The 14,712-nt window shown below is 33.0% G+C and overlaps 1 protein-coding gene across 6 annotated transcripts in view; it reads left to right on the plus strand.

Annotated features, from left to right (window-relative positions):
* TFPI (tissue factor pathway inhibitor) overlaps positions 1 to 2,896 on the plus strand; it is a 77,059-nt gene extending 74,163 nt beyond the window's left edge. For all 6 annotated transcript variants that reach the window (XM_032637568.1, XM_032637570.1, XM_032637572.1 and 3 more), the window contains one exon: positions 91 to 2,896. In XM_032637568.1, the coding sequence (XP_032493459.1) occupies positions 91 to 197 (107 nt within the window). In that variant the 3' untranslated portion in view covers positions 198 to 2,896. The remainder of the gene's footprint in view (positions 1 to 90) is intronic.
* The last annotated feature ends 11,816 nt before the right edge of the window (positions 2,897 to 14,712 follow it).

Here is a 14,712-nt window from a genome sequence, read left to right on the forward strand (position 1 = left end):
CATTAAAAGATAATTTGAAGAAATTTTAGATTAAATGTTTTATTATGTTGTTACTTTATCATGCATAAATTTATTTATCTTCCTTTTTAGGTTTCATCCAAAGAATATCAAAAGGGGGATTAATTAAAACCAAAAGAAAAAGAAAGAAGCAGCCAGTGAAAATAGTATATGAAGAAATTTTTGTTAAAAAGATATAAATTTGTTACATTACAACATTATTTCTACTAAATATTTTGGATAAAACTTTTCTCTCCTGAAATCTTTTTAATGAATTTTTCATGAATTTTCTATGCATATATTACTTGCTATTAATGCATTTGCATTAGAGTTCCTTTACTTATCTGGTCAAATTGCTTATTCTATGGCTATAACTTATTAACTGTCTACTATGAACTTATTATTCTCTCAATCCCTTTCTAACTATCTGCCATTTAACTACAATTTATCATACAACTGACATCGAATCAGTCCATTTTACCATTTGGTGATCATCCTATTTGAGAATATGTTGTCACTTATTTGTTTTGATCATGTATACAATTATATTTTTCACAGCCTATGTCCAGATTAAGAAATACAACTATTAAAGATCAAGTGGTTTTGGGGTTTCACATCTAAAATAGTGGCAAGCATCTTCTTCTGATAAAGATCACTCAATTTGGAAAGATCATTCATTTGGAAAGAGCTGGTAATAAAAGAATTCTGTCATGTGATTCCCTCCCTAGACATACTTTTTCTCCTTTTGCATTAACCAGTACCTCGAACAATCTTGAGCCAAACCATATCTGAACAAAGAAAGTCAACTCTACGTCATGTGCCTGCCTGATTTTGATTGATGTAACTTTTATTTGCTTATGGCTCATCATATCAGTAAAGATGGCTGAATAGCTGTGTGTTAAATACAGATCATGATAAGAAAAGACTTGGTGGGAAAGGGAATTTCTTAGTGGCAATCAAAAGGAAATTGTTTATGTACTTCCTAATTTTATGCTTGACAAACTTTTCTCTTACCAAAAATAGCAAGTATATTTAAAACTCCTGAAACCTATTCATTTATAATTAGGCTTTGCACACAAAGCAACCAGTAATTCATGCTTTTAAAACAAAGTCATGTTATTTCTGTAGAAAAGGAAGAGAAAATTATCAGCAAGGAAGATTCTACTAGAAAACATATGTGTTATTCACTCTCACGCTTTTAACTAATATTTCTCTGGAGTTAATTCACTTTATCCAGATCTATACCTTTCCTTCTCTGCTGAGTCATGTACAGTCTGACATCTCAACAGCCTTCTAGATATTTCAGATTCTATGATGTTCACTTCAAATTTCACATTAAAATTTGAACTTGTCATCTAGAAACAACTAACCACTTTATCCATTTAGTTTAGCTTAATTACTTCTCTCTAGCAATAGTATAATAATTCTGCCTGCTCCTCAGGCTTGAAAGTTTGAACCCATTTTGATTTCTTATTTTCCCTCATACACTACTTCCAATCAGTTTCTAAACACTAATGCTTCCTTTTTCATAAAGTTCATCTAACTCCCAGGCTTTTTACATCTACTTCATTCTTCATATCATTATTAATTTAATTCTTTTCTTTTTTAAATTTTTCCTTAAGCTTTATTTTTTTAGAGCACTTTTAGGTTCACAGCAAAATTGAGAGGACATTTCAAGATTTCCCAAATAACTCTTGACCCTACACATGCATGGCCTCCACCATTATCAACATCCTGCAACAGAGTGGGACATTTATTACAACTGATGAAACTACACTGACAAAACATAATCATTCTAAGTCCACAGTTTACATTATAGTTCACTCTTGGTGTACATTCTATGGGTTTGGACAAATGTGTAATGACATGATTCCACCATTTATAGTATCAAACGAAGTATTTTCACTGTCCTCAAAATCCTCTTTGCTCTACCTATTCACTCCTTTTCCTTCCCCAAACCTTGGCAACCACTTAAGAATTAATTCATATGTTTCTCCACCACTCAAAATCCTTCGATGACTCAGTAATTGGTACTTAACCCCACCCCATCCCCCAATTTTGATATATTTATATATATTTTTGCACTTACCTACACTACTCTTTCATGACTATTTCAATTTAAAGTGGTATTCACTGATCACTGAATATATGTTTAATTACTTAGTTTATTCATGCTGATTTTTTATTTAAAAATATGATCCCCCCCAGACCATTCATGTGAAGTCAGGGTACAGCTGATGTGAACTATAAAATCACTGTATTTTGAGGCATAACTTGAAAAGTTCTAATATACACCCTATGGCATAAAAATTATATCATTGAAAAATAGTGTCAATTTGTTCACTTAAGAAAATTTCTATATCTTGATTTCAAATATTCATACATAAGTAACTGCCTTAAACTGAGTCTCTGCTCTGGAATTTGGAGCTTTTGGAAATCAAAATCTCTTGTGAAATATTCCTGTTGTCTTTTATACATGGATAGCAATAGTTTTAAATAAAGGGTAAAGTCTCCCTAGGTCAAGTTGCAAGTTGCTACCAAGGACATATAAACAGCACATTGGGGAGTTGACTATTTTCGCCAACAACTATTCATGGCTTCATTACTTAGTCAAGAAAGACACACACTGAGAGATGGTTTGCAATGTTTAATGCATATGAATATTATGTTTACTGTGTTTTTAAATAAGATTGTCGCTGGTGGTATTGTTTTCCCTTATTTTGCATAATCAAATGCATCTAACTGTGAATTTTATATAGAATTACATTATACGGCATATAATGCTTATTTACCGACTTTGTTTATTCTCTGTTCAAAATTAACCATGTATGCTGAAAATTGCTCAAATGATTTTATTTTTTACAGTATAATAAATAAAATATATTATCCTGAATAGTAATGTGTGACTGTTATACTCATGAGTTTTTTATGCTTCAAAAAATAAAAATTAATGCTCTTCAGTTATTCCAAAGATAAAGAGTTCTAAGACAAAGAAAAAAATTATTCCACAAGCTCCACTCTACTTACCTCCTTTAATTGGAATTTGCTAATAACCTTTTCGGTTATAAATGGGCATCCATGTGTTATGATTTCTTACTCAGCAAATTAGTGTGCTATGCCTTATAATCCATATAGTCTACGTTTAATTTATTCCATATATATTTCTACCAATCATCTCATATAGTTGTACAAATATATTTAAATATATATCATATGACAATATATTATATAAATGACTTCCGATCCTGACTATTGAAGGAGGCCTGTCCAATTTTTATACCAGAAGAAGGAAGAATATGACATTAAAGTAACCAACTATTTAGGGGACTTTCTGATTTTTTCACCAGCTCTTCCTGCTCTTGTCTCGTTTTTATGAAATTAGCATTTGTATTTACTTTCTCCAATTTTTGACTTTTAGTTCTTTCTCAAGGACTTGAACATGGACACATCTTAGTTGCCTTCCCTGCATTCTGCTTTGCAGAACAGGAAACCTTGATCTTGTCAGCCGCTCAGGCCCAACCTCTGAACTATTCTAACCACATAGCTGAAGTCTTGGCTAGGATTATTCAGACCACTTTTAAAGGGAGTAATAATACATGATAATTCATCTTACCAAAGAGAGAGAGGTGCACAGGCATTTAATCATATAACGTAACAATAAATAAAATAGAGCTTTAGGACAACAGGTATGATCTCCTCATCAATTTGCTTACAAATGAGAAAAAATCTGGCCCACACAGTCTGAAACAAAACAGGGATATTTTTTATCACAAAAATTGAAAAAGTCAAAGGTATCTGACTGCATTATGGTTGGATTCAGGGTCTCATATTGTCATCAGAATTCAATCTATCTTCACCTCTGATTCTGCTGCCCAACATTTTTTGCCTTTATTTTCTAATCTCACAGGATTTCAAGATGACTTCCAGAATTTAAGTCCCACATCCTCTCAGAGTAAAGTTTTCTAGAAAAGTTTGTACTCTCTTACCTCAAAGAATTGAAATAAAGTCCCGACCTCAGGCATGATCCATGAAAGAAATAATTGATAAACTAGATTTCATTAAAATTAAAAGCTTCTGCTCTGCAAAATATCAAGAGCTTAGAAGGCAAGCTACAGACTGGGAGAAAATATTTGCAAAACATACATTGGATAAAGGACTGTCATCCAAAATATACAAAGAACTCTTAAATCTCAACAATAAGGAAACAAATAACCCTATTAAAAATGGGTCAAAGACCTTAACGGACACCTCAAAGAAGATATACAGACAGCAAACAAGCTTATGAAAAGATGCTCTACATCATATGTCACCATGGAAATGCAAATTAAAACAACAGTGAGCTACACACGTATTAGGATGGTTGAATAAGGTACACTGACACCACCAACAGCTGGAAAAGATGTGGTAAAGCAAGAGCAACTCATTCATTGCTGGTAGGAATGCAAAACAGTATAACTACTTTGAAAGACAGTATGGCAATTTCTTACAAAACTAAACATACTCTTACTATACCATCCAGTAATCATGCTCCTTGGTGTTCCCAAAGGAGTTGAAAATGTATGTTCACGTAAGAACTTGCATACAGATACCTATAGCGATTTTATTCATGATTGCCAAAACTTGGCAGCAACTAAGATGTGCTTCAGTAGATGAATGGATAAACTCTGTTACAGCTAGACAATGTGATATTATTCAGCACGAAAAAGAAATGAACTACTAAGCCATGGAAAGACATGGAGGAACCTTAATGCATATTACTAAGTGAAAAAAGCCAATCTGAAAAAGCTACATATTGTATGATTCCAAATATATGGCATTTGCCTAGAACAGGCAAAACTATGGAGACAGTAAAAATATCAGTGGTTACCAGGGGTTGGGGGCATGGGGGAGGAAGAGATGAATAGACAGAGCACAGGATTTGGGGGGCAGTGAAAATATTCTGTATGATACCATAATGATGGATACATGTCATTATATATTGTCCAAACATAGAATGTACAACAGCAAGAGTGAACCATAATGTAAACTATGGACCTTGGGTGATCATGTGTCAATGTAGGTTCATCAACTGTAACTAATGTAACATTCTGGTCAGGGATAATGATAATGGGAGAGGCTATGCATGTGTTATGGTAGAGGAGATATGGGAAAACTCTGTACCTTTCCTTCAATTTTGCTGTGAATCTAAAACTGCTTTAATAATAATAATAGTAGTAGTAGCAGTAATAATAATAATAAAATCTTAACTTAAAAACAAAAATAAATCCTGGTCTCCCTCTCTTTGACCCAAATGTCTTATGGCCAGCCTTGAGCCAAATGCCATGTTTAGAGAAATGTAACTTTCTGACTGACCAGGTTTGATTCACAAATTTACTCCCAAATATCTGGTTGGTATCAGCACTATCTGAAATATGTGATCTGACTGGCAGGGCTGGGAGTAGAGTGAGACAAGTGAGACACTTGCCTCAGGCACAAAATTTGAAGGGACATAAACTCAGTAACCAAGATAAATATACTGTAATGTAGTATTTTTATAAATCAAAAATAAAGCAAATATCCATGATGAAAATATAAATTTTTTTTAAAGACAGGGTCAGTAACTGAGCCATATTGTTATTTGAGGCAAAAGGAAAAACCAATAATACTGATGATTTACAAGAAATATAAAGATGGTTCAAATGCGATTGTTGTTTAATGTAATGAAAAAATATTAACACAAAGTATAAGCCAAATTATCATTTTCAATAGATAAAGAAAAATCATTTGATTAAATTTGATACTTGTTTTATGAGTTAAAAATTTAGCAAATTAAGAAGAGACCTTCCTTCCTTAATCTGGTAAAGGATATCTACCAAAAATTATATAATACTTCGGGGTAAAATTTTAGAAACATACTCATTAAACTCAGGAACAGGAGCAAGATGCTCTCTATTACCATTGCTATTAACATATCCAGGCTGTCTTAGTTTTACAGTCAAAGCAAAAAGACAAGAAACAGAAATTAGGTATAAATATTACCATGATATTAGTTATTTGCATATAATATGCTTGTCATAATTGAAAATCCAAGAGAATCTAAAACAACAGAACACTGGAGTTCAGCAAGATTACTTTATGCAATTTTAACATATGAAATCGATAGTATTTCTGTAGGCTAAATAGGAAAATAGCAATAAAATTAAAAATAAATTAAAAAAAAGAAAAACAGAAGATACATACTAGTGACAATAGAACAAAAACCCTAATCTACTTAACAGTAAATCCCACAAAAGATGTGTAAATGACTTTTACAGAAAAACCCCACAGAAAAATTCATTGTGTTACTGAGGGATGTAAAAAAAGCTAAATACCTTTCCATTTATTGTAACCCTTATAATTAGTATTTGCAGAGAAAGAACAGAATAAGAACACTAGATTATGAAGAAAAAGAACTAAAATACAATAAACATTTTTAAAATTAAGAAATTGGAGAGAAAAGTGATGAAAATATCTAAGCTATAGAAGGAAAAAGCCATAGAAAAGGAAAATGGGAGAGGAAAAAAAGAGTAAGAAAATTCGGAATTCAATTCAAGAGCCCAAACTTGTTGTAATAGAAGTTCTACAAAAATAGAAGAGATAAAATTGAGGGGAGGGAAATTTTACAGAACTAATAACATGTTTCCTTTACTGAAATGGGATATTGTATTCAACAAAGGGAAACCTACCCAGCACACTCCCTACACACACACACACACACACACACACATGAAATTTCAAACACTACAGATGAAGAGAAAATTCTAAAGAACAGGGGAAAATATGGAGGAATAGGTCACATACAGAGAAGCAGAAATAAAAAAATGAATTGTGCCTCTCAACGGCAAGAATTGAAGGAAGCCAGAAAAAAGTTGGATGTGAAAGTCTGAGGGATGAGGAATAGCTCTTTACTTGTTATACACATTTAGTACTAATTGATCTTTCAATTATGTACCTGGAGCGCTTAGCTGCAAAAAAGATGTTAACTAAAATAAATGTAAAGTTGTTTAAGGCTTTCACTTTCCATCAGAGGCTAGGGGAAAAGTTCTGAAGTGTGAACTAAGAGATATTGTTTATTATACAAATACTGACACTACCTGGTGGATGAATTTGTTTGTCATCTAATTTTGTTTACCCCACATTTACTCATATTTAGAAATAGTGTTTTGGACTTGACTGCTTATAAAAATTCTTCCAGTTTGGCATTTTAGAATTTTATAAAAATGTTCTCTATTTTAAAGCCCCCAACACCGATACATGGTAAGCCAAAACAAATGTGAAGATGTTCTGTGACTAAAAAACAAAAGTCAACACTGGCCAGGCTCTTCTGTTGGTAATAACCACATTCCACGTAGATTAAGGAAGTCATTTTCAGTGGTCTGCTATATTCCTCCAAAACTAGCCTATGTGGATGCAGCTTGCCTTATGTAAACTGACTACACCTGCAACAGATTTTCTTTTTCAGTGCCTGATTAGTCCATAAACAACAGAAGTTTTTTATGACAAGCTTCCAAGTTACTACTTTACAGGGGGCCCACTCACTTTGGAAGATTCTGAATGCCTTAACATTTGGCTTTTGCTTATGATAAAGTATGTAATCTCTTTTTGTAATAATTCTTGAAAGAGCTAGCAAAATTTAGTGAAGCGTAAATTATTTCAAGTACCAAAATATTTTATTTCAATCTACAATTTATTCTAACTAGTAAGTTTTAAGCAAATTCAATTGAACCAAAATTAAGCCATTTCTGTCAACACTACTGATAATTTGCTCTTCTTCATTTATCATGAGATAATATCAGCTAAGTCAGTTATGAACCTGAGTGTCTTTGGGGTTTTAATCCATATTTAATCTGTATTTTCATAAAGAGTGTAATTCCAATTTACTGACCTCTCTTTCTTAAGCTGCAGGTGCTCTCAAGTTAGAAGTCAGAGGAAACTTTCAATATTTCCTTCTTAAGTCAATTTTTGGAATCAGAAAGCAAGAATTTTGACCTTCAAAAGTCAATTTTTTTTTAACGTATTCCCTATTCTCAACAGAATGTTCTACAAAATTTGTAAATCACTCTAGGGAGATTTCCAGAGAGTTTCAAAATGCAAACAGCTGTGAGCTACCTAAATGATCCATCTTGCCAAGAAGTTTCTACTCCAGAGATGAAGAAATAAACAATTAGCATTTTTTTTCTCAAAATATCTGCCACTGTTCAATGAGAAAGTTTGTGGAATTATAAAGCTAAGTATACGTTAGGAAAAATTTTATTCAACCTTTTGCATATTCTCTTTATTTTTCTCCTTCACAAGCTACACACACATACATACCATCATTTAATTGGGAAGAAAATCTTTAAAATCCAGTAAATCTCACAGTTTCTCTTTATCTACTGGCTGCCAGTAAACTGTCAGACACAAATGAAGAATATTTTAAGTATTGTAGAAGAAAAACATAAAACACCAAATCAAATGCAATAATAAACAGCATAGGATTTGGATTCAAACCAATTTGGATTTGTACTCAATAAGCCTGACTCTCTCTTCTTTGCCTGTGAAATGATTATGAGGGTAAATGAGAGCACACATGGAAAGTATTTAGCACAGTGTTTGCTGCATTGTAAGTATCCATAAGATGATAGCTATTGATATTAAAATGTGTTGAATATTTATTATTTCCCAAAGTTTTAAAATATAGTTTGATCTGTAAGAATTATTCAAATAAATTAGGCAATTAAAAGTTAGAGTAGGAAATTTTAGGTAAATTTTGTTTGCTAAAGTAACAATTTCATAAAATGAGAAATGAGATTAAGTAGTTTTACTGTTAACAAGATTAATGAAGAAAAATTTTATATTTAGAATTTTAGAAAATTTTAATAATTTGTTTTTGAGATAATTGCCTAAGAGGTGCTATAAAATTTTTAATATGGAACATGGGTAAAAGGGGTAAAAAGCAGTGAATGTTTTTATTTTTATAATGAACCTATGTAAAACTCATATTAAAGTATTTAACTATATCTTATGTTTCTAAGAAATTTTAAGTTTAAAAAATGATCACCATTATTCCTTGTGTCATCCTTCCAAATATTCAGAAACTTATACTATTATTCATATATGAGTAATATTGGAAATGTGTGCTTTGGATAGAAACCAGATTATAAATATATTTGAATAGAAAAATAGCCAAGCTAGTGGTGATGCTTTTTTTTTTTTAAAACATCTTTATTGGAGTATAATTACTTTACAATGGTGTGTTAGTTTCTGCTGTATCACAAAGTGAATCAGCTATACGTATACATACATCCCCATATCTCCTCCCTCTTGCATTTTCCTCTCATCCTCCTTATCCCACCCCTCTAGGTGGTCACAAAGCACCGAGCTGATATCCCTGTGCTATGCAGCTGCTTCCCGCTAGCTAGCTATTTTATATTTGGTAGTGTATATATGCCCATGCCACTCTCTCACTTCGTCCCAGCTTACCCTTCCCCCTCCCCGTGTCCTCAAGTCCATTCTCTACATCTGCGTCTGGTGATGCTTTAATGCAAACTTTCTGAACGCTGTTCTGTGTTTTCCTATATTGCTACTACTCATTATTTTCTTTTTCTCAGTGCAGAATCATGTAACTGAAACTCCAGTAGCTAATATCACTTGAATTATATTCCATAGTTTTATCCCAAAAATATCTGAAGTACTTTGCCAGATTAAATACTTTACTCATAATGTCATGAAGAAGGAGGACTGGTTTGAAAACTAAACAACTTAAGCTTCAAGTTCCAGTTCTACCAATTTATCCAGTTGTGTAAACTTACTAAGATTCTATTTCCTCACCTGAAAAGTGAAAATAAAATCTTATTCAGAGTTAAAGAAAATGTCTAAAGCATACAGCATATTTCTGGAAAAACGCCAGTCATCAACAATGCTACTCTTCTTCCTCAACTTCCCCTAAAACAGAGCAGAGACCACAGAAGCACTGCTAGATATTAAGTACTTAAAGATACACTAATTAATACAACTAAAATTTGAATCTATTTTTTATGCTTCCTTACAACTAATCCAAAAAAAGAGGGTCCTCCAACCATAGTATTTTTTTTTCTGAATAGTCACAAATACCATGAGAAATGCATTTTAAGGATACCATATATAAGGGACCATGGTTGACATTGCAGACATTAACTCCCTAATAACTCTGCAGAAAGACATAGAAACATTTCCCAGGGAAAGGTTTTGTACTTGCCTACTCACGCCACCCCCACCACCCCAGTCCCACCCAGCCTCACAGAATAAAGCATAAAACTTGATTTGGAGTGCATGACCATTGCAAATAGATTAAAACACAAATTCCTTATCACAACCTACATGGCCCTACTTACTATGTTCTGATATACTCACCTGGAACTCTCTTCTTGCTCACTGATCTCCAGACTCTAGGAACAATGGAGGTGCAGCGCTTGAACAGGTTTTGCTTACTTGCAGTAGTATTCCGAGTCAGCTTTGTTTTGGTTTACCACCCGTACTGAGCTGGTGCACTCACCTCCCTGTTGCTGGGAGAACTGGCTGCTAATAGTTCCCAGCTGCGTCCTTCTGCCAATTGTCCTCAGCTGATAGTAGTTACTTTCCCTAGAAGTTGTTTCCCTCTCCCAGAGCGCTTCACACAAGGACTGACTAAGAAGAAGCTATGAAAAGACAGACTCCTGTGCAGCAGGGGAGGACAAATCTGACAGGCAATTTATACTCCAGAGCCCTAGCCTTATGCATTAGGCCAAATCCAGATTTTACCTGAGACCGCATGCTTGCTCACCTCATTCTTCTTCCAGTCCTGCTTCATTCCCTCCCTTAATGCTTTCTCCTAAAGTCTAAAGAGCACTCCTTCAGTAAACTGTGGGAACCTAAATCCTACTCTCAATCTCTGCTTCTGGGCCCTATGGAGAACAGACTCCTTTCTAATGCATGGAATACCTCATATTTCTTGACTTTTAGGTTCCAGAGTAATTATTCCCTTCAGAGAAAATGCTCTTCTGCAAGAAGTATGTCCTCCCTCCATCCTACCTTCCTATCCACTCAGTCCTGATGTGTTTCAGTCATTGAACATATTGCTTTTAAGCAATTGGAATATTTGAGCAATATGAGTAAAAGTAAGTGTATTTCCCTAAATGTCTACCTGAGGATAGAAGCTAAATTCCTTGAGAGCAGGGACCATGTCCCTATTATCCAACTTTGTACTCCCAGTATCTATCCAAATGCTTGGTACATGGCAGATGATCAATTAATATGATGATCAGTTAACATCCAATGGATGGCTCTAGTTCAGAAACCTTGCTTTCTGATGATACAACTATTTAGAAAGGTAGATTTCAGGGGGAATTAATATGCCCCCAAATATTGTCTCTCAAATATCAGCTGTATTAAGCCAGACTGGCAGGATTATAACCAATTAATCATTGATATTTTTTTCCTAACACATAGTGGTAAAACAAATATTTTTCATGCTTGAATACAGTGAGGTCCTTGTTTGTCAGATGTGAAAGACACTTTTCACTCTGTTGTGAGCTTTTGAAAATCTGATTTGTATTCCTGATCAGATATGTAGGAGTTAATCCACTTTAACGTAGCCATAGGCTTCAGAGTTGTCCTGCTTTAGATCATTTCAAATATTTAAATGTATGTATGTTACATATATGTGATATGTACATTCATTGGAAGAAAAAAGGTGGTATGTCATTTTAATTTGTAATGTTTCACTCATGTTTTCATATTTAATGATTGTTTGCCTTTGCATCTAAATACTGTATGAAGTACATATTCTTTTTGCTGTATATAAAAGGATATTTTAATTGTATAGCTACAATAAGTACATGCCCACTATAACTCTAGTCATCATGTGCATCAGATTGTTTTCTTAGAAATCTTCCCTAGCTATTGGGATTTTTATTTAAAGAAAAAAGGACAGAATTCCATTATTATTTCACTTAAGAGAGCAACTTTGGCAATTTGAGAATGTTTAACACTAGATGGCAGGATGAGACTGTAGATACGCAACTCCTCAAAGCTAAGTATTAAAAAAAAATACTTTCTCAAAGGTGTTAAGAATTCTTAGGCAAATACATTGCATTATTCTTTAATATATGCATTATATATAGTTCCACACTGCTTTATATTTAAAAGCTTTCACTGTGTATGATAGAGTGATGTTAAACACAAATAAATTATTGAAAAGAAAATATAAATTGCTAATAATTTTACAAGTTATATAAATATGACAATAGCTGAATAAAATAGTCTGTACTGGGAAAACATTCATACTATTTGGCATTCTTAGAACTTAATAATTAATTTTTTAAGCAAAATGTAAGATGTGGTCACTTAATCAAATGTTGCTTAGGTCAACATGCATAAACACAAAATTAAATAAACCATTTATTTTCACAATGAAGATGGATATTCAGCAAATAAGAAGCATTTCAGAATAAGTTCACAATACATATCCAGCGACGAAAAGGGCATTTTTTTCAATGCCAACTAATACTATCCTAGAAATAAGAACTATTTTAAACTCTTCTGGGAAAAGCGATTCTAGTTTCCCAGATGAATTACTCACTCTCAGTATTTATGTACCACTTGTCAGTGCAATATGGATAAGTATAGCTAGGGTGACCATATATAATTTTTCATCCAAACCAGGACACTTTTGAATATAAATATATAAACTGGAACTGCCCTAGCAAACTGGGGCACATGATCACCCTGCTTAGGGGACTTCATCCTCAGGAAGTTCATTTTGTGAGCATTTATAATTTTATTGTATTTTAAAATTAATTTTTAATTAGCCCATGGCATATCTCATTTGCCAGTCTTAGCTTTTAATTCTAGCAACAGTTAGCCCTTTTGGAGGAGGAGAGGCTCAAACACTCACTAATATCTATAAGAAAATACTGAGTTCCTTAGAAGATCCAAATCCATCAGAACTTCATAAGAATCAATGAAAAGAACAGGCAGGTTTGTAGCCAATTGTTACTGATATGTTGTTTGACTTTCTTGGGGAAACACATTATAAAATACTGAAAGAAATACTCTATATAAACTAGTAAAATAATTTTATTTATCCATATAGGGACCTGATGTCATGGTACTCACTTCAAATTTAAAGTTTTCTGTTCTTTTCAAATTTGTATTTATAGTAAATATTTTAAAAACAACATCAAGATCTCCTTGAAATGATAAATTATGTGTATAATTAGAGTGAAATCAGCCCTTTGGTTTTAATAATGGAAAACAGCATATTCACTTTCAATGGCTCAGCCATCAGATCTGGGTCCTTCTACTAAATGCAATTCATTTAGTAATAAAATAACTTTAAATATGCTAAGCAATTTAAGTAAAATAATAGAAGGTCAGGTCGACTTCCTTACTAGGATTTTTTTGATTTAAAGATTATAAAAATTGTGTGTTTCTCCCCAAATTATTGGTTCATTTTAAACAATGCATGGTATACATAATTTTGTTGATGCATACATTTTCTGAGTATAAGTAATGACTTTCCGACAGTTGAGAACACAGAGGAATTATTAATTCACAACATAATACCTGAAAAACTTCATAGAAATAATTTTTAAAGTTCTTTCTTGCACTCTCACCAAGGACAGTCTGTTCATAATATGTTTCATTTAAAAGTGTTTTGTTTTGTTTTGTTTTGTTTTGTTTGTGGTAGAACTATGCTCCAAGGCAGTAGCCACACGAATTCAAAATAAGTGGTCAGTTCAACCCAAACCACATTTATGGTCTAATTTGACTAAGTTAGTCAAATAATATAAACAGTAATCCAGATATTTTGAGATAGCCTCCTCCTGAGTGTTAGTCAAAGTGCATTTCACATGGTAATTGGTGCTCATTACTGGTGGACTACGGCTCTCATGTGCCTTACATGGGACCACAAATGTAGGCACAAATCTGTGTCTAGGATTCTGAAATGGGCAAGCATGACTAATTATTATCATATTATCATATTACAATATTATCATATTATCATTATTATCATTCTGCATTGTACATCATTCCTGAGTTCTATAGAAAACCTTATTGACAGTGTCCTGCATGGTTACATCTAGACTCTGCGTTTGCAACATTAGTTGTTAATTGCAGAGAATTTGGCACTTGATTCCTCATGTGCTAGTCAATCTATGCTATAAACAACTAGATAACAGAATACATCCTATTCTTTTCTTAATTCCCCAACACAGCTAGTACAGTATCTAGCTCAAAATATAGGTTTGATCACTTATTAAATGAGTGTAAGTGTCTTTAATCATCTGTTCTGGAAAAAAATTATTTTATAAATAAAATACATAAGGCTAAATTAATATATTGATTAATGCCTCACTGGTTAAGAATCACCTCAATGATTATTGAAATGCTTTCACTTTGTTCTACTGCATTTTTTCCAAATATCTGTTGTCATGTTTCAGTGTTGAGATCCATCTTTTCACCTGTCCCTTCATATCCAGAGTGGCTCCCTGAAAGTCCTCATGCCATTTATTTCATCTGGAGTTTATAAAATGGCAATTTAGAATCTGATTAGTGGGATGCAGTTTGCCTGTTATTTCTAAATAAGGCTTTTAAATGATAAGTAATAAAAATTATCCAAGGGACTTCATGGAGTATAACCATGTGCCTGAACATTAATTTAAATATAAATACTATTGCCTCTATTAGCCTTCCCAT

This window comes from Phocoena sinus, chromosome 7 (genome assembly GCF_008692025.1).
Source record: "Phocoena sinus isolate mPhoSin1 chromosome 7, mPhoSin1.pri, whole genome shotgun sequence".
Lineage (NCBI taxonomy): Eukaryota > Metazoa > Chordata > Mammalia > Artiodactyla > Phocoenidae > Phocoena > Phocoena sinus.